Source organism: Manis javanica, chromosome 10 (genome assembly GCF_040802235.1).
Source record: "Manis javanica isolate MJ-LG chromosome 10, MJ_LKY, whole genome shotgun sequence".
NCBI classification, from domain to species: domain Eukaryota; kingdom Metazoa; phylum Chordata; class Mammalia; order Pholidota; family Manidae; genus Manis; species Manis javanica.
In genome coordinates, this window is record NC_133165.1 from 31,466,503 (window position 1) to 31,488,785 (window position 22,283).

At 45.5% G+C, this 22,283-nt stretch overlaps 3 protein-coding genes across 6 annotated transcripts in view; 2 read left to right on the top strand and 1 right to left on the bottom strand.

Annotated features, from left to right (window-relative positions):
- On the top strand, nucleotides 1-10,824 carry AIMP2 (aminoacyl tRNA synthetase complex interacting multifunctional protein 2). Of its 2 annotated transcripts, none has more exons than XM_017672362.3 (4): nucleotides 1-150; nucleotides 6,534-6,740; nucleotides 9,285-9,516; nucleotides 10,298-10,824. In XM_017672362.3, exons 1-4 carry the CDS (start codon nucleotides 136-138, stop codon nucleotides 10,684-10,686), a joined length of 843 nt encoding a protein of 280 aa, XP_017527851.3. In that variant the 5' UTR covers nucleotides 1-135; the 3' UTR covers nucleotides 10,687-10,824. The 2 variants fall into 2 exon arrangements, with proteins under 2 accessions (XP_017527851.3, XP_017527845.3); XM_017672356.3 differs by having other exon boundaries at nucleotides 9-270.
- Nucleotides 10,819-22,283, bottom strand: part of EIF2AK1 (eukaryotic translation initiation factor 2 alpha kinase 1) — a 34,292-nt gene continuing 22,827 nt past the window's right edge. For 2 of the 3 annotated variants that reach the window (XM_037003700.2, XM_073215085.1), the window contains exons 11-15: nucleotides 22,049-22,149; nucleotides 16,825-16,939; nucleotides 16,536-16,618; nucleotides 15,253-15,486; nucleotides 10,819-11,826 (exon numbers count right to left, since the gene is read on the bottom strand). In XM_037003700.2, coding sequence (XP_036859595.1) covers nucleotides 11,698-11,826; nucleotides 15,253-15,486; nucleotides 16,536-16,618; nucleotides 16,825-16,939; nucleotides 22,049-22,149 — 662 coding nt within the window. In that variant the 3' untranslated portion in view covers nucleotides 10,819-11,697. The remainder of the gene's footprint in view (nucleotides 11,827-15,252; nucleotides 15,487-16,535; nucleotides 16,619-16,824; nucleotides 16,940-22,048; nucleotides 22,150-22,283) is intronic. The other variant, XR_012122158.1, reaches the window with a different exon arrangement.
- Nucleotides 16,924-21,517, top strand: ANKRD61 (ankyrin repeat domain 61). Its single transcript, XM_073215086.1, has 3 exons — nucleotides 16,924-18,150; nucleotides 19,047-19,144; nucleotides 20,413-21,517. Exons 1-3 carry the CDS (start codon nucleotides 17,935-17,937, stop codon nucleotides 21,353-21,355), a joined length of 1,257 nt encoding a protein of 418 aa, XP_073071187.1. The 5' UTR covers nucleotides 16,924-17,934; the 3' UTR covers nucleotides 21,356-21,517.

The window sequence follows — 22,283 nt, forward strand, 5'->3', positions numbered from 1 at the left end:
TTAGAGCACAGGACTGCGCTCTCCCGAACGCCAGCAGCCGAGTCGGAAAGGAAGTGGCCGCAGTGTGTCGTGGTGCAAGACGGTTTTTGAGCGTTCGTTCATTCACTCGCTACCTTCGCTCCTTTGGGTCCCACGATGCCGATGTATCAGGTAAAGCCGTATCACGGGGGCGGTGCATCGCTCCGTGTAGAGCTTCCCACCTGCATGTACCGGCTCCCCAACGTGCACGGCAGGACCGGCAGCCCTGCGCCGAACGCGGGCCACGTGCAGGTAGGAACACGCGGCCCTTGCCCCACCCGCGGCTGTCCGTTCAGTGCGCATGCGCGAAGACCCGAAGCCCTTCCATTGCGCAGGCGCCGTTGCCGGTTAGTGGGACTGCGTGGACTGACGTCCGGGTATCTGCAGGGTGACGCGAGCTGTCAGACGAGCGTCCCATGCGCCCGCTAGTTCCGACTGACTATTAAGTTTGCTCGTTACGAAGTTTTACCCACAGGAAAGTGGAAAGCACGTAAATGCTCGTTTGTGGAATTTATGGCGAGCTCACTCTCACCACCCCTCAGGTTGACAGGTGGTCGGCGCGCACCCGTTGTGTGTCCCCGGAGACCCCAACCTGAGTGGTTGCCGCGCCCAGCTCCGGATGCGAGCTGAGGCCGAGCTGAGACGGATCCACCGGGTCGGGTCGGGCCGTGTCGAGTTTGCCCGGCCGGTCGCGTCTCCACACCGCAATCAAGAACCTCTCTGCTCGGAATCGAGCCTGCGGCCGTAGCGCTGCGCTGGTTACCTGCTGAGCTCAAACGCGTCGGTCGCTTTCCCATTTGATGCTGTTAGGAAAACTGCAGGGAACAGGCTTGTATCCCAGTAGCCCTAGGGTGTACCTGAGCCCAGGGGGCTCGTCTGGCTTCCGCTGTGCACAGTGCTGTCCAGCGCAGTCATACCGGCCTCTGCTCTCAGCACGTTCTGGTGCTCACACCTGCCTCAAGCAGATAGGTGTGTACTGGTATCCTGATGTAGCTTTAGTTCAGATTTTCCAGACGTCTAAATCAGTTGAGTGCACTTTTATGTTTATGGGCCATTTTGATAGCCTCTTGGAAAGTATCTGCTCAAGCCTTTCCACTTGATGAAAATAGGCATCTTAGGTTTCCCGCGGGAGACACCTCTGTACATTCTGACTGAAGATGAGTGCACAGGTTACTTTTGGGGTCCGTTTTCCTACTGGGTGTTATCCTTCACTGTCTCGATAGCTTTCTCCTGATTGGAAGGGAGGTGGTTAGATTAGTTTTGAACCAAATGATGCAGCTGTTGTCCCACTACAGAGCTCAGACAGTAGCAGACGTGGTTCAGTGCCCCTCCACTGGACAGTCCCGTGGAACCTTAAAGAAAACCCAGAGTGGAGAATGTCACATCTCATCTGAGACCAAGTCCTTTTTTTTCCAGTCTGCTGCTTAACTTCCTTTAACTTTTGACTGTGAACTAATGTGAAAGACACCAAGCCCCACTTCTCTAGCAGATGATAACAATGTGGATCGACAGATAATTAGAAATCAATCATATCCAGAGTAAATGAGAGCAACAGAAAGGATAAACTACATTTAAATACACATAAAACAACTGGTCAAACACACTATGCCAAGTCACAGTCTAGTCTGACAATAGGCCAGCACTAAAAGTGGAGTAGACTGAGAGGGGTGAGATCCAGTTGTGCAGAGGCTCCTAATCACTGGCCACGTTAAAACCCGGAGGGCCCATTGCAGATAATCTGCTGTGGGTGTTACCTCGGAGTTTAAGTCCAGTAAGTACTTATTTGCCCTGGTTCAGCAGCGACCCTACTGCCATTTGTAGAAATGAGCATGATTGTGCACAAACAATACACAAAATACAGGCCGGTTGAAAGAGGTTAGAAATACTACTCAGAAGGACTATTATTGATTAACATGAGGTTGTCATCCAGGTGGTAGCCCTCCCTACCTGTCACACATCTTGCATGCAGACTTACTTCCCCATCAGCACCTAGTTACTTAGTTGCATTACTCAACTCTTTACTCCTTTTTGCTCCACCCAGAAGTCTTATGTTTCTTTGCTGTTTGTTTTTAATAAGTGAGTACAGAGGAGGAGAGGGGAGAAAGTGGTATAAGCTCTAGGGGAAATAGGAGTTAACCAGGTGAGAGAAGAGGGAACAGAATGAAGAAAAGCCCTGTGGTGGGTGGGGACATGATGGGTTTTAGGAACCCAAAGGCAGCATGGTTTGAACAGAGACAAGGGGGAGAAATACGTAAGAGGAGGTAGCCAGAGGACAAGTCGTCTGAGCCATTTCTCAAGCCAGGTTAAGGGCTTTGCTTTTTAGTCTAAGTAGTTAACACGGGGGAAGAGGTGAGGGATCTACATTTGTTTTCATCTCTCTGGCTGCTATCTTAGGGGTGGGTTGGAGGGATGGACTAGGATGGATGCCGGAAGTTAGTCAGGTGAAAAATGGTATCCTGCATTTGGGCTGTGCTTAGAAACCAGTGGATTCCAGAAAACTGGTAGCATCTGGTGATGAGTTGGATGTGTAAGAGGGCTATTAGGAGTGACTACTGGATGAAAAAGGTTCCTGAGAACATCAAACTTAGCAGCACACAAGTGTGAGCAAGTCCTGCACTTACATGGTATTGTGAGCTCATATTTACAGTAATCTCGTCATTGCCATATTGATTATTCTATTTAGTAAAGAGCATTTTCCCCATACTTAACATACTTTTTGTTTCTCAACTCAAAATGGATTATGTTATGAGAGCTTGTGAATTTGGAAGTAGGTTGTACAATGTAAGGTTTCTTACTGTTTTAAAGGAAGTGTGTAGAGATGTGAGATGTATTCCTCAGCAAATATAGGTTACCCACTGTGTACCAGTCACTGTACCAGGCAAGAAAGATACAAAGATTCAGTGAATGAAGGATGTAAGTGTTCACATTTGTGAAGTTACACATTACAGCAGTGACGATGTTCTAGATGATTCTTAAGATATGACTGTCTTGCCAATGGGTTTCAGCCCTGGGCAAGTTCGCTATGGATTCAGTGTGACCAAAGAAATGACAGTAAAATGTTCTTGGGGTAAAGTTGGTTACACCCAACTTTATAGTGGCAGATCAATCACTAAAATTCCATTCACTCAGAGTGAGTGTACATGTGAGTGTACATGCAGCTAGCCAGTCTCCACCTCTGGGCCTTCCTGCCTGCACAGCTGTCCTGCACAGCCATCCTCTGGGCCTCTGTCCTTGGTGCTGCCACCAGCCTCTGCTCTGCTCTCCTGCAGCCTTGCAGCCATGCCACCGTGTCTCCCATACCACTGGGCGGAGCTCTTTATATAGAGTCAGTAGCAACGTATTGCCTACAAATGTGTAGTGAGCTAGTCAACCAGGGCCAGGTGAGAATCCTGGCCATAGGAACTTTCATTTTATCCACACTCCACCCTTCCAGGATTCTCTCCTCTCAGTCAGTGTGCCCTCAGTCCTCTGCAGTGTTCCCTGTGCAAGGAAGCAGGAACATTGTAATCAAACTCTGCAACAACATAATACAATATACAAATAACAAAAATTACAACAAATTATAATAACCCTCAAGCCTAAGGAGATCCATTGCCACTAAGTAGTCATCCTGGCTGTATTATTCAGACCAGTACTACTCAAATGAGTTAACCATGGGTGGGCCTTACAATACCCTCTTTCTCCAGCCTATCCAGCAAAAAGTCTTGCAGATACACAGGCCGATCTTGTGTCTCTGACCTCTGCCTCTTTGGTCTTAATGGCTTGAACTGCTGCTCTGGTTTCAGTTGTTGCCATAACTCTAGTAAGATACTATTTGGCTTCCCGACTAATTTCTTTCCATCTGCTCCTGTATTAAATCAACGCACATCTGGGTCCTCATAACCTTCATGGAGCCTTTTAAATTCTTCTTGTCAGTAGCAGACCTTATTTCTTCCTGGGTTCTCATTGCTTCAGCTTCTCCTAAGTCTGCTACTATACTTGTCACCTCACTTATGGGCTACCCTAAGTGAGGGGAAAGAATGGCCGCTAGAGACCCAAAGAGGGATGTGGGAACCATTTGAAGCACAATATTTCTCATCCCAGTAGTGAAAGGCTCTTCATCTGGGCCATGATTCTCTGGACTATAGATTGCATTTCTTATGCCTGGCTCTTGTAACACCTGTTGGAGTTCAGCATACATCTGCCATCTAGCAGGAGAGGATGGTAAATCACCCTCATTGGGTCACACAGCACGAAATGCAGCCATAAGCCAATTAAGGAGGGAGTGATTTCCTGGGGTCTGATGCGCACTTTGTAACCACTGCCTCAAGGCAGGCTGAACAGTTACGGAAGCCAGCTTTCCCATCTCTGATCCAGACAGAATAATTCCATCCACCCCTAAGTCCCACAGACGCAGGAGCCAAGCTGATACTGACTCGGAGGGCTTCTGCCTAAACCGGGAGCCCAAATCCACCAGCTCAGCCTGAGTATAGGGGCGGAGCATAGAGTGCTCCATGACCTGGGGAGGGAGCTGTGCCTCTCCTTGGGGAACTCTCGGCTGCTGGGTCTTTATTTTCTTCACAACCAGTGGGCATGCTTTCAGTACAGGAGGTGCCAGTGCCTCAGGCACCACCCCTTCATCCTTTCCCAGCTCCTCCATTTCCGGGGCTGATGGCACCTTTGTTTCCCCTCCCCCGAGTGCCTCCTCTGCTACACCTTTTCTACTGTGCCTCACAGCAATGCTATCTCAGTCTTCAGCAGCTCTCTTACCTTCACCGCAATGCTTCACAGCTGGCATTCTTGTGCCACCTGCCCCTGTGCTTCCCTCAGGAGTTCATCTTTTTCCTTGATGGCCTTTTCCTCCTTCAGAGCACCTGGCAGTGCTGCTGTCTCATTCTGTAAGGAATCTTTTACGTCTTCAATGGCACCTCACTGCCGGCGTTCCCTGTGCTGCCTCCTCTCACATCAATGCCATTTCGTTCTTCAGGGAATCCACAGCAGTTTGCAGCTCATGTTCTCATGTCACCGCCTCTCGCATCAATGCCATTTCCTTCAGGGAATCCACAAAAGTTTGCAGCTTGTGCTCTTGTGCCACCATTTCTTGGGTCTTTTTCAGGAGCATATCCTTTTCTTCTGTAGACTTTTTTATACTGTGAGAAGCAGCCAACCCACAGTCCCTGCTGCCTCACGGGCACTTTGTCTCTCAAAAGACCTACTTACTATACCAAGGGCTATCCCTACTGCCTCAGGTTTCACCTCCACTTGCTTCCAGTTCTGGGTTGGGGTCCAGCCCTCTGGGAGGCAAGCCACCTCAAACCACATACCCATTGGGGGACAATCCACTCTTTCCCCATTCATAGGGGAAGCCCGCTGAAGCACCTCTCCCATAAGGGCAGCCTGTCTTTTTCTTTGGTCAACAATGAATCCTGCCAACTGTCACCAGTTGTCTTGCCAATGGCTTTCAGCCCTGGGCAAGTTCACTATGGATTCAGTGTGACCAAAGAAATGATAGTAAAACATTCTTGGGGTGAAAGGGTTATAACCAAACTTTATTTCCAGGGTAGCAGGTCAATCACTAAAATCCTGTTCACTCAGAGCGAGTCTGCATGCAGCAATCCAGTCTGCCTCTGGGCCTCCGCCCACACAACTGTCCATCACAGTCATCCTCTGGCCTGTCTGCCTGCACAGTTGTCCCACACAGCCATCCTCTCAGCCTCTGTCCTTGGCACTGCCACCACTCCAGTCTCTGCTCTGCTCTCCTGCAGCCTTGCAGCCGTGCCACCATGTCACCCATACCACTGGGTGGAGCTCTTTATATAGAGTCATTAGCAAGGTATTGCCCACACGTGTGTAGTGAGCTAGCCGATCAGGGCCAGGTGAGAATCCTGGCCAAAGGAATTTTCATTTTATCTACAATGGCAGTGCTGCCTTGAGAATGATTTGGGGAATTCAGCCATGGACGTATTTCAAGTCAGAGGACACTTTTTTTAAACCTGTGTGTTCTTCCTTTTTCCTTCTGTTAGTATAAATTATGTTCTTATCCCCCCCATCTATTCTAGCAAAGTATTTTGAACTAGTTTATATTAAGAATAAAGAACAAAAATTTGTTTTCATTTTCTGTCCTTTCCTGTTCCAACTGAATCAATTACCTGAAATGAGTCATACAATTTCAAAGTGGTTTAAGTCACATTTTTACTTATTTTAAAGCATTTGTGGATAAATTGCCAAGATCTGTTGGACTGTGGGAAAAATGAGTTGATTCTGCTACTTCATTTTATTATATTCTTTTAAAAATATATTCTTTGCATAGAACAGATATCACAGTCTCAAATTTCAAACCTATTTGGCATAAATGCAGTTTGCTGTATTAAAATTAAGTTGCATCAGCCATTAATGACTACTCTAGGATTTGACAAAGGGACAATCTGATATGCAAAGAGGTTTGATGACTGGAACAAAGTAGAAGACAAATGATCAGATGTAAGCAGACTACTTTGATGGCAGAGGAATGAACGTTTTGATGTTGGTTTGCTTAGGAAGAGTCTGACCCATCTCTTCAAGCTCTCGAGTCCCGCCAAGATGACATTTTAAAACGTCTGTACGAGTTAAAAGCTGCAGTTGATGGGCTGTCCAAGATGATCCAGACGCCAGACGCAGACTTGGATGTAACCAACATAATCCAGGCTGATGAGCCCCCTGCTCTGTCGACCAGTGCATTGGACTTAAATTCTGTGCTTGGAAAGGTAAGTGCATTTGGAAAGCTAAAGAACGTCAGCACACTAGGTTGCTGTTAGTGCCCGCAAATTGTACTGTGCCTGGGTTTTCTAGTTTTCAAAGGAGGTAAAACGTTTTTTTCTCACTAAATGGTCATACCATTGAACGGAACAGATTTGCAAGCTTTGAGTAAAGTCAAAGCGAGCTCTAAAGCCGCTGCTTGACTTCTCAAACCCTGTGGAGAGCAGACAGGATCTGCAGGCAGAGAAAGGAGTCAAGTTACAGCTCCCTGCTATTCCAGGCAGCCTGTGACACGGGCCAGGGTGGGCTTCGCCCCAGCAGTAGCTGAGCCCTGGAGGGAGACTTTACAGCGTTGGCTCAGTGCTTCTCAAGAGTCCAGCAATTGACCCTGACTCTAGCCCGAATTGTAGTTTTGTCTTTCTAGGCACAAAAATCCCACCAATCCTTGTGAAATACATTGCTAGAGGCCAGTCACAGTCTCGTATTTCAAATCTATTTGGCTTAAATTCTGTTTGCTGCATTAATAAATAAAGTTTCATTAGCCATTAATAACCACTCTAGGATTTGACTAATTTAAGGGACAATCTGATATGCAAAGGAAGAAAGTCTTATTACAAACTGGTATTTATTTGAGGGTGCAAAGGGTTTGCCCAAAAACCGCATGCTAACTCTCCTCTAGAAAGTGGCAATAGAAACAGTACTGCTTAACAACCCAAAAAGGGGAGGCGGTGTTGCAGCATCTCCCAGGACTCAGGTTTTTGTAACCTCCGTGCCTCTGCACTCTTGTATTCCTTCATCTTCCACGCACCAAGCACCCGGTGAGACTGGCCAGGCCCCCAGGGATCCAGGCGTGTGGATATGTCAGTGATGGGGTCACCATGCACAGTTGTGCCATGAGTCACGTGCTGGGAAGCTTCCCAGAGCATGTAGTGGGTGCTCAGGATGAATTCTGATACTTCGGAAGGCCTGGCCATCAAGCAACACACCATGTTCAGAGAACTGCTAAGCATTCCTCATGGCTCAGTCAGGAGTGGCAAGATTAGAGGCCACATTGTGGCAGGCTTTGTACAGAAAGCCAAGGAATTTGGCCATCATTTATATTACACAGGTTCATTCATTATCAAGAGTGAATAGAGAGAGAGAGTCTGCATCTAAAAAGGCAGCATGTTTTGTATTTTAGTTAACAGTTCTTTTCACTCTTCCTACCTCCCATCACCAGTGACATTTTGAGCCAAGACCCCTTTTCAAGGGTCTCTTGATTGACATGCAACTCAAACACATATTAATGCAGAAATACAACCCTGTTGGGTGATGAAGTGGTAAAGAGTTCATCAAGTGAGTAATTGCACGTGATTTTTTTTTTTAACTTAAGTCTTTAGAGTTTCTGCACCCAGTGCAGTGTTGCAAGAAGCCCCCCACACACACCACCAAGCAGGCTGACACTTGTTTACCCAGACAGCATCAGATTCCACAGGTTAAGGGTTCAGTCCTGCAAGACTGCAACTTCAGATAGCAGTTGAAGGCCCCAGGCTATCACCTGTGTTGCTGACCGACTGGCAGTTCCAGTGACCCCCTCCTTAGGTTCAGTTAATTTGCTAGAATGGCTCACAGTACTCAGGGAAACACATTTACCACTTTATTAGAGGATATGCTAAAGGATACGAACCAACAGCCAGAGGAAGAGGTACATAGGGCAGGTCCCCAACTAGGGAGCTTGGGGCCCTGCTCAGTGCCATGTGGAAATGTGGTTTCCCGAAGTGAAAGGTCTACAAAAAGGACCAAAAGGCTGTCCTTCAGTTTTTGTGGAGACTTTGTCACATAGTCATTGGCTGAGGCATTGGCTGATTCAGCCTTCGGCCCTTTAACCATGTGGTTGGTCCTTGTGGTGACCAGCCAAGAATGGGGTACAAAAGGCACCCTCATTTACTTCTTTTTCTCAGGTCCGTATTTTTTTTTATTAAGGTGTCATTCATTGATACACACTCTTAGGAAGGTTTTACATGAAAGACATTGTGGTTACTACATTCACCCATGTTACCAAGTCCCCCACACACACCCCATTGCAGTCACTGTCTATCAGTGTAGTGAGATGCCAGAGTCACTACTTTTCTCTGTAAGCACCCTCATTATAACCAGACGCCTGTCTCACCTGTAGTGCTCTGAAGCATTTTCAGGACTGAATGAAAACCAAACGTATCTGAGAAGTGTGTTTTGGTCCTCTGAATGATCAAATACGTATTTCTTATTTTCATTAGATCACACCTAGGAACAAGTAAGTATCATTCCTAATATGTTATTTTACTTGACAAAAATGTCAGCTTTTTGTCTGTTGGGGGCCAGCAGCAGAGGTTGAGGGGCTGGCGTCGGCTCATCCTGTGGAGCTGAGGGTGCTTGGATGTCACTTCCCAGGACTCGTTTCCCTCAGCCACGAGGTGGGGGACAGTAGGGACCTGAGGATTCCATTCAGTAACCCTGGTTAGGCCCTAGGAATAGCACCCAGTCGTTACATGCCCAGTGCTATTGACGTTATTCATTGTTCGGGTTTCTCCCAGGACTATGGGGCCCTGAAAGACATCGTGATCAACGCGAACCCCGCCTCCCCACCCCTCTCCCTGCTGGTGCTGCACAGGCTGCTCTGTGACCGATTCCGGGTCCTGTCTGCCGTTCACACGCATTCAGCCATCAAGAGCGTGCCAGAAAACCTCCTCAAATGCTTTGGCGAGCAGACCAAAACACGGCCCCGTCATGAGTATCAGCTGGGTTTTACTCTGATTTGGAAGAATGGTAAGTTTGAGAGAGAAGTGGGCTACGAAACATGCCCCACTCAATGTCCTTCAGCTCCTATCCGGTCAAACTGTCTCCAAGTCTGGAGGGCTTGTGGGGTAATTCTAGACGAGGAGCACAGGGACTCTTGCCCTGAAGACACCCCCACCTCCAGGAGGGTTAGTGTCTCTGACTGAAAGTACAGTGTTAGGGGGGTCCTGGCTGACCAGCCGGGGCAGAGGTGTAGCGGCTGGGCCACCTCACCCCCACATTCCAAAACCTGCACTACAGGGACACTGATGCCATCTTCCCAAGTGCCTTCACAGGATGGCAGAATAGCGTTTATTCATCGTACCACTGATGGATGCCTCTCCTGGTTACTCTGTATGGAGGGGAGTGAATGCCATTCATCCAGTAAAGGCCTCCACTGCCCTCAGAGTGGCTGTGAGGGTGGAAAGAGCTGCCAGCCTGGGTGATGGGGCTCCTGGTTTCCCGTCCTCATCTTGAAAATCCTTAGGCACAGGAGTTGGAGTAGATGGTCTGAGGTCCCTTCTAGCTTGAAAACGATCACCATCAAATACCAGAAATTGTTTTAACATATAGTTACATTATTTAAGCCTACAATTTGAACTTTAGTATTACACCTTATTTTGGAGACAGACTAGAAATGTGGCTTTCTTCTTGAAAACACACTTGCCCTTTTCCCTGGGCCCCAATGAGGACTGACTCCCTTCCAGGCTGTGCCCGTCCTTCTGGGGTGCTGCTCTTGCGGACGTCACTTGGTGTGTTTTTCTCCCTTCAGTGCCAAAGACCCAGATGAAGTTCAGCATCCAAACAATGTGTCCCATCGAAGGAGAAGGCAACATTGCCCGTTTTTTGTTCTCTCTGTTTGGCCAGAAGCATAATGCTGTAAATTTAACCCTCATAGATAGCTGGGTAGACACAGCAGTTTTTCAGCTAAGAGAGGGAGACAGTAAAGAAAAGGCCGCTGTGTTCCACTCCATGAACTCTGCTCTCAGGAAGAGCCCCTGGCTCGTGGGGAACGAATTCACTGCGGCCGATGTCGTGCTGTGGTCTGTGCTCCAGCAGACTGGTGGCTGCAGCGAGATGGTGCCAGCCAGTGTGCAGAAGTGGCTGAGGGCCTGTGAGAACCTGGCCCCTTTCAGCACTGCCCTCAGGCTCCTTAAGTGAATTTTAGTAACTAGTTTTAAAGGGCTTAGATTTAAAAGAATGGTGCTGTTTTATGCCTATTGTCAGTAAAAGGACTTGTATAAAAATCAGTCTTTATTTAGGCCAGTTACAAAGTATCAATAAAGCATCATGCAATTTGTAGGTTTCATTTTATTTAAAATTCAGCATCATGTGCAGCATATAACAACTGCCAGCTATGTGGCAGACACTTCAGGATACAAAAATGGACATACCACATCACTGCCTCTGAGGACTCTGGGCTGGTGGGGAGCCAAGTGCTATAACACAGGATGCTATGGGAGGAACAGGGTAGGGCAAAGGCAGGAAACACTGCTGACAGCTGCCTTGAGACCATTTTGGGGGCAAGAAGTACAAAGCTCTGAAAGGGCGTGAACCGGGGATAGTGCTAAGCTGAAGGGGAAAACAAGCAGGCTGGATGATGTATACTGTGCTAAAAAGCAGTTTTATCTTGGAGGCAGCAGGGAGCCAGCAGAAGCTTTTAAGCCAGGGAATCGCTGATGTCTTTCTGGAAATGGAGTGGCAGCAGCGTGAAAGAGTTAGGAAGACTGGCACCTGTCAGAACTGGAACAGCCCAGCTGGTGTGCAGGCCTAGGCTTGGCCAGTGATGGGATGGGGAACATACTTAGGTTTCTGCAGAAGAAACTTCCAGAGGAGGACTTGGTCAACAGAGTTCAAAGGAGAAAAATTAAGGATGCTACCTGAACTCCACTTTGAGAGACTGCATGATTGGTAATATTCAGAAATCCTGGGATAGGAGAAAGGAAAGCAAAAGAGGCTTAGTTTAGGGCAGTCGTAAATTCAAAATGCTACTACACAATAGAGCTATTTAAGGAAAAAGTGGTCAGGGCTATTTACAACCACTTTAATAAGTCATGTACAAGCTTACTAACTGTAAGTACTGCACCATCTAAACCCTAATACAAAATTTACATTCCAGTTGATGATTTTGCTTGTAAGTCCACTATCATACTCATGCCTAATTATTTACAACTAGCCAGGCACACCATCTTGTATGTCATCCTTAACCCCTCTGTCCTGAGAAAGGAGGCTTAGCCGCTTCTTTAGTTCTTCAATTTCTTTTTCTTGCTCTAGTATCTTCATCTGTAGAGTGAGATTAACCTGTAAAGAGAAAAGTATAACCTCCATTAAAATAGCTTCTTCCCTTTTAAATATACAGGCACAACTGGCTTTGCACAGCTCCAACATGCATGAATCCCAGTTAGCACAGTTAAGAGAAATGACACCAGTCACCCAGCCACACAGTTCAGGTGTCAAGTTAACACAACACAGTACCTGCCTGTAACTGTGGTAGCACCTCAGTCCACAAAACCCTGTAAATGACTGATGTACGTCATGGTCAGGGCCCAGCCACACCGCTTTTTCCCAAGTTGGCTGGGCTGGTCAGTGTGCACATTAGTTCACACACAAGCAACGTGTGTAGTTGCTTTGTCTCGCAGTGATAAACCCAAATTTAAAAAAATGGATCATTAACAGAACTGGCCAACAGAGATGAAAGTGCAGGAACGAGAGGTGAGAACTCGGGAAGTTAAAGTTGAATAGAGCATAACTGGTGTCAGGGAAGACCAGCTGGCTGTGGCAATGGGTCCTGATGCCACAGGACAGACTAGGTGTGCAGCCACGGGGCTAAGGAGGCAACTTACCCACACAGGGAGAAAGAGCATGAAGATGGTCCAGAGAAAGTGACACTGGCAAAGAATTTCACATTAAAAGAACTCTCAGAGGTATTCCCCAACATTAAAAGTACATCAGATAAAATGCTGGAAGCTGGTCCAGACTTAGAAAGGAGTACGATGATTTATTCAGGCATAGGAAAGGTGCTCACTCACATCCTCAGTTCACGGAGTGATGAAGGCAGCAGCGTTCAAATTACAGGTGACCCTTGAACACCTTGGGGGGTCAGGGGCACTGTTACCACGTGCAGTCAAAAATCCACTTACAATGTTGAACTTTACTAATAACCTATTATTGACTGAAGCCTTACCAATTACACAGTCAACACTGTGCATATATGATATACTGTATTCTTACAATAAACTAAAAATGTTCTTAAATTGCAAATCTCCAAAAATTTTTCCAATATATTTATTGCAAAGTATCTGCATGTAAGTGGACCCACACTTTCAATGTTCTAATATTTTCACAATCATCTTTAAAGACCACAGCACAGCTCTTAACTTCTCCCATCGATTGAGATCCCTTCGTGTGCTTTGAGCTACGCACAGCCATATTTACAATATTGCACTACCCTGCAGAGCAAGGACTGCTGGGTATCCAAAGTCCATCTGTGTAAGTATGGATAGGCTGCTTTCTAAAAATTCCACAAGAGAGGAGAAATCCTTACCCTAAATACCAAATTACTGTGGTTTCCAGTAGCTATACCTTCACTGAGTGAGAAAACCTCTTTCACATGAAGTGATAAATAATCACAGCTGCTGGTTTCAGACTCAGGAAAGACTACATGCAGCTGTTCACCACTTGCGCTGCTAGAATTCACCTGAAAAGCGTAGTAAAACAGCACAGGAACACTTGAAAATTTCAGCCTTAAATAGACTGAAACCAACTCAACAGTTACTCTAAGTGGTTCCCAGATGTGCACCAAAATCACTTCAAGGGTTTGTTAAGGCAGATCGCTTCTCCTTGCCCCCACAAGACTTCTCCCATGACACGTCAGGTCAGGGGTGGGGGAGGGCCTGAGAATTGTGGCAAATTCTGGGAGATTTTACGCTGCTGTCTGGAGACTGCAGTTTGAGCACCATGCACAGAAGCAGTGCTGCTCAGACACTGTACATAGCTCCCAAACCAGTATGTCTGGGGCACAGCCGAGATCCTGTGTTTCTAATAAACCCCCAGGTAATGCTGAGGACCACACTCTGAGTAGCAAAGCACTAGAGAATCTGTAACCACATCTTGAGTCAAGTATTTGTTAAATCTTAGAACATCCTACATCCAAATTATATAAAGAGCTCACACACCTCAACAAACAAAAAGCAAATAAGCCAATTAAAGAATGGGCAGAGGAGCTGAACAGACACTTCTCCAAAGAAGAAATTCAGATGGCCAACAGACACATGAAAAGATGCTCCACATGGCTAACCATCAGAGAAATGCAAATTAAAACCACAATGAGATATCACCTCACACCAGCAAGGATGGCCACCATCCAAAAGACAAACAACAAATGTTGGCGAGGACGCAGAGAAAGGGGAACCCTCCTACACTGCTGGTGGGAATGTAAATTAGTTCAACCATTGTGGAAAGCAGTATGGAGGTTCCTCAAAACACTCAAAATAGAAATACCATTTGACCCAGGAGTTCCACTCTGAGGAATTTACCCTAAGAATGCAGGAGCCCAGTTTGAAAAAGACAATATGTACCCCTATGTTTATCACAGCATTACTTACAATAGCCAAGATATGGAAGCAACCTAAGTGTCCATCAGTAGATGAATGGATAAAGAAGACTGGTACATATACACAATGGAATATTATTCAGCCATAAGAAGGAAACAAATCCTAACATTTGCAACAACATGGAAGGAGCTAGAGGGTATTATGCTCAGTGAAATAAGCCAGGCGGAGAAAGACAAGTATCAAATGATTTCACTCATAAGAACAAAGAAAAAACTGAAGGCACAAAACAGCAGCAGACTCACAGAACTCAAGAATGGACTAACAGTTACCAAAGGGATAGGGACTGGGGAGGATGGGTGGGAAGGGAGGGATAAGGGGAAAAAGGGGCATTACGATTAGCACACATAATGTAGGGGGTGGGGACACAGGGAAGGCAGTATAACACAGAGAAGACAAGTAATGACTCTATAGCATCTTACCACGCTGATGGACAGTGACTGTAATGGGGTATGTGGTGGGGACTTGATAATAGGGGGAGTCTAGTAACCATAACGTTGCTCATGTAATTGCACATTAACGACAACAAATTAAAAAATTAAAAAAATCTTAGAATGTCCTAGAGGAACAGAATAGACGACTCCTGTCCCCAGTGTGTTCAGGCTAGAGATCACCCCTTGGCCCTGTAGCGGCATCAGGAGAAGAGGGAAGGGCTGCCCTGGGCCACACCGCAGCACAGGACTGACAACACGTGCACGCTGAGACCTGCGGTTAGCTGCTGTGGTCTCCACCCCTGCCCCGACCCCCGAGAATCACTACCATCTCCTACCCTCTAGTATGTGTTTCATTATTAGGTAGTATGTTATAGTAACTTAGCAAAGGTTACAGTAATTTTCCATAGTTGGAGGCAAAAAACTAAAGCCTTTTGACTTAGCAAGATGGGGCTAGAGATGGAAGCCTATCATCACAACTTCAAGAGCAGTTGGCAGAGGTCATCTTGCTTTCCTGGACCATGAAAACAGCTGTGCTCCTGGGAGCTCTGAGAATGGGCTTAAATAAATACTATTTCCATAAGCCTTATTCAAAGCTCAGCTGTTCATGAAATAGGATTCACAGCGTAAACAAATTCTAGTTTCAGTTTCATATCTTCCCCAGCATTAAAAATATATATACATACATTTCCAGAATTCTGGAAAAGTTCACTTTGCAGCAGCTGAATGGCAGACGGTCTCTGAGATGAGTTCCTTATAGTTAAGTACTGGATATACTTGGCTTGTACGGGACATCTTTTACTGAGGGATTCAGGTATCTGACCAGTTCTTAAACCTGTTAAAACCTGTGCTCGCTCCATCTCAGTTCCAAACGGCTGAAAGAGCTCCAGCAGAATCACGCCCAAGCTGTACATATCTGACTGGAAAAGGGGGGAAAGGTAGTTAGTAGCACCACACAAAGTGACAGTAACACGCCAGCCCCACCCTCTCAAACACAGGAGGATTTCTGAGAAGGATGCTTTATAGTCTCTCCAGCGAGAGGAACAGAGCAGGTGAGCTGTTCTCTGTTCCTCAGAGGAAAGTGCCTGCCATCTGGCTAAGCCACTGCCCTAAGGGAGAGGTGACCAGTCCTGTCACAATCCCCAGCTCTTCAGTACCAAAGAGGGGCCTCTGTGGGCACAGAGCAGTGAGGGGCAGGGATAATACCCACCCACAGCACTGCTGCCACACAACTGGCTCCTTGAAATCCCATCCTGGCCTGACCCGAGAGGCCTGAGCTCAGCATGGGCACCAAGAGTGCCCCTGCCACCTGCTCTGGCCTCGCCTGTGCCCACACTCAGGCGTTCTTGGTAAAGTTTAACAAACTCTACATAAAAACCTGTGTTCCTTTTCTTAAAAACAGTTGTTTTAGGAAGGTCTTTACTAGATAGGATTTTAGGAGCAGCCATGGTTTTTTTTTTGGCTGCTCTTCCCAACCACCAAAAAGCTGAATGAGTCACAAATAGGAAGAAATTTAATTTACTAGGCTGTTATTTTGAGAAGAGGACTTACTTGAGCATCCCTTCAAGGAACAAAGTGGACTGAGCCTTTCCAGTATCCTCATTCTCCTTAAAGGGAGTCAAGTGTCACACTTCCTGGTAACATTTAGTTTGAAAACAAGAATGAAAGGCAGAAAACAGGCTTCTCTGAATTCTAGCTTCCTGAGGTGATCAGTGGCAATTTAAAGGGAAAACTCATTTGAAAAATAATTTGGGATACCCACAGATTTAGAAATAACATAGTAGCCTAAAAGCCGGGGCTGCCAGATTCAGCTAAGAGTGAGTCACTCTGAGGTAAGAGATACCAGATTTTATACTCTGGTATGCCCCAGAGCACCTCCACGTGAGTGCCTCCCCTGCGGTTACTGTACTTTTTGTTACTATGATGGCAGAATGAGTCCACTGAAAGGGTAAGAAGCAACAAATACCACCTTGGCGTCATACTCGGATCCTTCCAACTGTTCAGGTGAGGCGTACAGACAAGTACCCACTCTGGAGGTATGTGCTGGTGCTCCTATCATTTGAAAAGCCAAATATTAAACACTGCAGTGTTAACACTGTCTACCCTAAGGCATGCTGGCTCTGAGCAGGGCACTGTAGCTCCCAAGGGAACTTACTCTGCTATTAAGTCTCTATGACTCTCTTTAAATTAACTGACAGGCTCAACATGTCTTATTTTTAAATACAAAAAACAAACCACCAACACCAAAGTAGACTTACTCTTCTCATTCCTATTGGTCCAGTCTGTGTTCTTTTGTATGATGTCCGTGCAGGCCAGACCAAAGTCTCCTATTTTGACTTGATGATCAGGGCCATGAAGAAAAATGTTTCTGGGCTATAAAAAGAACAAGTCAACTGCCTAATGTTCTTATAACAAATTGCAAAAACATATAAGTATTCAAGAGTTTTCAACTCAGGAGCAAGTACCCCTCAAAAATTAAAAATCAGAGCAGTGGTTCTCTAACTCAGCTGTTTATCAGAATCACCAGAGGGGCTTTAAAAAATCTCAAATGTCCATGCCACTCCCCAGACCAATTAAATCAGAACTCCTGGGGATGGATGCAGGCACTGACATTAAAGTCTCTGGGTTACCCCAAATTTGAGAAGCACTAATGCAGTGCACGCTTTGTACACACATGCTCCTCCTCAACCCCGAATGGACAGCAGAATCACCAGAGAAGCTTTTAAATACTACTGTCCTCTCCAACACCCCAAGGCAGACTGTTATTTTTAATGGAAAAAACGTTGGTGTTTTTTTAAACTCCCACATGACTTTTATGTTAGCCAGAATTGGAAAGGACCACATCACACTAAGACAGTACACATTTGGCTCTAATTAAGCAACCATCACAGACCCAAAACCTCTCCCAATGAATCATTTCTCTGCCAGTAAAGAACACCTATACTGGGGAGAGGGGAATTCCACTAAAACTAAACAATATTTAGGTTGAAAGCTGGGCTTTCTTACTTTAAGTGTAATAACTTTAACTTTTTATTTTAATGTCTTTATTCCTGTTTCAGCTTTGTTAGTTTTTTGAACTAGAGCTGAATGGGATGAGAAAATAGAAATGATCTTATGTGCCGGATGACCATTCAATGTTTCTGTGACTCAGTAGAAAGTCCTAACAACGGTGGTTACATTGGACACTGTATGATAGAGGAACAAAGTCTGAAAAAGTTTGGCCCAGAAATAAAAAAGAATTGTGTTCACGGATACAATTCAGGAATGGTTCTAGAACTGAACTCAAGGGTCATAAAGAGACTCAATCCCACCAATCCTGTAACAAGTCTCCCCTGAGCCCTTACGTCCTCACTCTTAACGATTTTCTCATGGGAAACATAACCAAGAGAGGCAGCAGGGGACTGGAGGGGGACGGTGCTCTGTCCCTGGTGGAAGGCCCACGCACAGAGCTGCACACTGAGCTCTACGCAGCCATCATGAGGGAAGACTGCACCGTGATCCAGGTGCTCCTGAGCAGCCACCCCATCAACCAGCCTGTGACTGTTCTAGCCAACTCCACCAGCCACAGATTCCTATCGACCCAGGTACCCTCTTTCCTGCTCAGGCACTTTCACAAATCAGGCGTGATGCTCCGCAGGGACTACTGCCTCATGAACCCACTAAACCCCCTGGTGGCCTTCCTGAGCCCAAGGTGGGGCAGGCCACCGGCAGATACACTCGCCAGCCAGGGGACTGCCTTCCTGTTTCCACACAGAAACTGATGGCGACTAGAGCTCGTTTGGCTGGAGGAACATCAATGTTATCCTCTCAAGTGCACCAACAGGGATTGCATCTGTGTGATGGAATTACTTTCCCATTTATACATATACTTTTTAATTTTTAAGTTATTATTCAATACTACCTTTATAATTAATTTTTTTTCCCTGAAGTCACCCTGCCCTCTTCCGTTATCTTGAAGTCATGCTATAAAGCCTATACGTATGCATTTTAAGAACTGGCAGAAACAGCTCTTCTAATCAGACAGAACATAGGCTGTGTTATCTCTGACACCCTGAAAAGGCAGGTTTTACTCCTGTTACTATAACTCTGGTAAAGTTTAAAAAAAACACCAAACTTACTTGTCAATCACCCTGAGGGTTAACTTAAGGACTATGTCATGTAACAGCAATTAGGTTTAATTTGACACTATGAGCTCTTCCCAAGAATCAATTTTTAAAGTTTTCAGTTATTTCTTTGCCTTGGTAAATCTGCATTTATGTAGACCAGATTTTATACTATGAAATTCACTGGTCTGGGGTTATTAAAAAAAAAGAAAAACAGGCAAAAAATGAAAAGGAAAATTTCAATGCACATACTATAAAAAAACTGAACTAACAAAATACTAAATATACTCATTTCCTCTGAAATAGCCAACTAACACAATTATTATTTCTCACTGCATATGGCTGCTTGTAATATATTTTGGTTTTTCGCCCTGAAGCAGACACAGCCCATCATGCCCATTCATCTGGCTGCCAAATACTGCAAGGCACAAAGCCTGCTTTGTTTATTAGAACATGGTGCTGACCCAGAAATAAGGTAAGTCAACTCAACAGGCGAGCGTATCTAAATGAGGATACACGCGACTCAGATGCTGCTTTTCCCAGTCATGTCTGGACTCTCCCATTCTTCAAGGTCTGTGGACCGTAAATTATCATGTTTCGAATTAATCAGTTTCTTCATTGACTAGATGAGATACTCTGAAAATTGGGAACAGTGTGAGAACACAAATCAGCCCACTTAGAGCATCCTGAATATGAAGCACTCAGCAATGGTGGGGAGGAAACGCATGACAGGTCTCAAATCCTTACTTTGCTCCAGAAGAGCCCCTGACCTGCCTTGTTCTCATGCTGTACCCCCACCTACAGCTCTCCCAGCCCTCCCACAGCCACCACCCCCCACTGCCCAGCACAAGCTCACCCCATGCTCACAGGGGTTCCTCAGGACACCCCTTCCTACCCTTCAAACCATAGGCCATCCCTCAGGGAGGCCCTCATACCTCTCTAGAACTCTGTCCACTTGCTGCATTGACATAATTGTTATGTATGTTTAAGTTGCCCATCCTAGATGGTCAGCCCTGCAAAAGCAGGACCACATGCTGTTTCGCCGTGTCCCTAGCACCTAGCATAGGGCTTTGCACTGATCAATCTCTGTAACCTGAAAATCATTTTCTAAACAGTTGGATGTTCATAATAAGCCTTCCCTTTTCTCTGCCAAAATAAAGTAATTTTTGGAGGCAATCCTGAGAGATTCAATAAAGGACTAGATGAGAGCCAAGTTGTAAAACACTTATCCCACTGCACTGGAGTAGGGACTGAAGATGAAGTAGCTTCACAAACTTCAGAGTGACTGGGGTCTCCAGACCCCAACCCTGTCCTACCTCTGAGGGAAAATGTCAGGGTGAGGCGCAGATGCAGAGCCACTAAGAACAGAGTCAGGGGGAGTTGTGGCCCTTTATGGTTCACAGCTCCGGCAACTCCCAGTGATAGTGACGGCCACACAGCTTTACTGAACACACAGCACCAAGTGCTGGGCACAGAAATAACTATGACATGGTCTTCAAGAGGCCAGTCCTCACAAGAGTAACCAACCTGAAACCAACCGCTGTGGGAAGCTGGGCCCCTCCATGCTATGATACCACTCTGTTCCCAAAAAACACTATGATATCCTAGCAATGCAGATTTCAAACAGGTTTTAAAGTAACTGAGGGGGATGATTTTTAATAAACGTTGCCTTCTTAAACACAAATTCTTCCAGACCTAGCTCCCACTGTGAATTTAGTGTAATCTCCGATCAACCCATTCCAGGGACTCAAGGGGCTTTACCACCCTTCACCTGATGCTACTGCACTGGCCCATCACTTCTACCATGTGGACAAAGCTGGGGAACAGAACCCAAAGGACTCTGACAGACACTCAGAAAGACGCGGTCAGGTGCCTCCTCATTTTGTGTGAGCATGGAGCTCACGTGAACGCTCGGGTGGACGACAGTAACGAATATTCGCCCCTCCACCTGGCCGTAGCACATGGGATCTCTCCGGTGCTCTCCATTCTAGCCCAGAAGGGTGCCCAGGTCAATGCTACAAATGAATCCAGCATGACTCCCCTCCACATGGCTGCAGAGCTACTGAACCAGGAGATGACGGAAATGCTAATTGCCTGCGGAGCAAACGTTAACTGTGCTGTCTCTTGTACAGGGAGCACGGCCCTGAAGCTGGCGGTGTGCACCGCATCCAGCAAAGCAGGCCGACTGCTGGCAGCGGGGGTGAGCTGCATCCGTTCGCTGCTGACTCACGGAGCCACAGTAAATGCCCAGGACCATGAAGGTCAAACAGCTATCCACGAGGCTTGTTTTGGAGGCAGAGAGGCAATAATAAATCTCCTGCTCGAATATGAAGCAAATGTTAACATATTAACAAGAAATGGGGAATCTCCGATATATATGTACCTCCAGCACAGTTCCAATTTAAGAGACAGGGTACTTCTTACCAAGCTACTCTATTGCTCTTATCCTCTGAGGCTGACCAATAACCAAGGGGCTCTACCTGCAGGAATCATGCTACCAGAATTCCACCTGTTAAGGGAAACCCTCATAAAGTTATCTCAAAAACCATTATCCCTAGAGGATATCTGTAAAAGAGTCATCAGAAATATTTATGGTGAGAAACACAAACATCACTTGAAGCAACTTCTCCCAGTGAAGATGTGGAATTCCATATACAGTCATGACTCAGCTTACCTCCTGAAATAGATCTCCAAACTCCACAGGCCAGAGAATTTCACACACTCAAATCACATTTTTTTGGCTAGACACATACCCAGAAAATATTTAACTCATCATCTTCTACATCCCAAATGAACAAATTACTGGTTCTTAAACTTCTGTCAAAAAATAAAATGACTTGCACATTAACTTTTGTTCCTAAATAGTCCTTTAAATGAATTTTCCAAGATTTAATTTTCACCTAAAAAGCAAATAAATCTAAAAGTTTCCAGCCAAAGAGGTAAATATATTTTCTTTTTTGATTCTCTTTTGTGGATAAAAATTTTAATAGGAATTATAGATTTTTAAGAGCAGCATAAAAAATTTCCAATTACATTTCCTTTAAGGTGGATAATTATCTTAAAAAATTTTACCTCTAAGGCTGCAATAATATGTGAGCATTTTTGTCAGCATTAAGCCTATCAATTATACTGGTACTCAGAGCACACTTACTACCTAAAAAACAGTACCACTATTCCACAGAGAATTTCCAAATGCCCAAAGATTACCGCTCTTAAATTCAAACTGCAGTTTTCAAGTTCCAGACCTATGGAACAATGATTTATAAAAATGATAACCACCTAAGTAAATTAACATAACTTCATTTAATTCAATGAATTCATAGCACATCATCCCTGATAAGTTTCCATTGCTTCCAGTGATTCTGTCTCCACCACTTACCTTCAGATCTCTGTGTACAATTCCCATGCTATGTATGTAAAATACACCCTGCACCAATTCTTGAAAAATTTTTGTCGCAACACTGGCCATAACATAAGGACCTTGGAGTTAAAAAAAAAAAAAAAAGTAAACCTTTTTTTTTTTTTTACTTACTACATTAACATCTAAATGTTAAATGGAGCTCTAAAGACATTAAATACATTAACATTGTTCAGATTTTTTCAATAGTCAACAT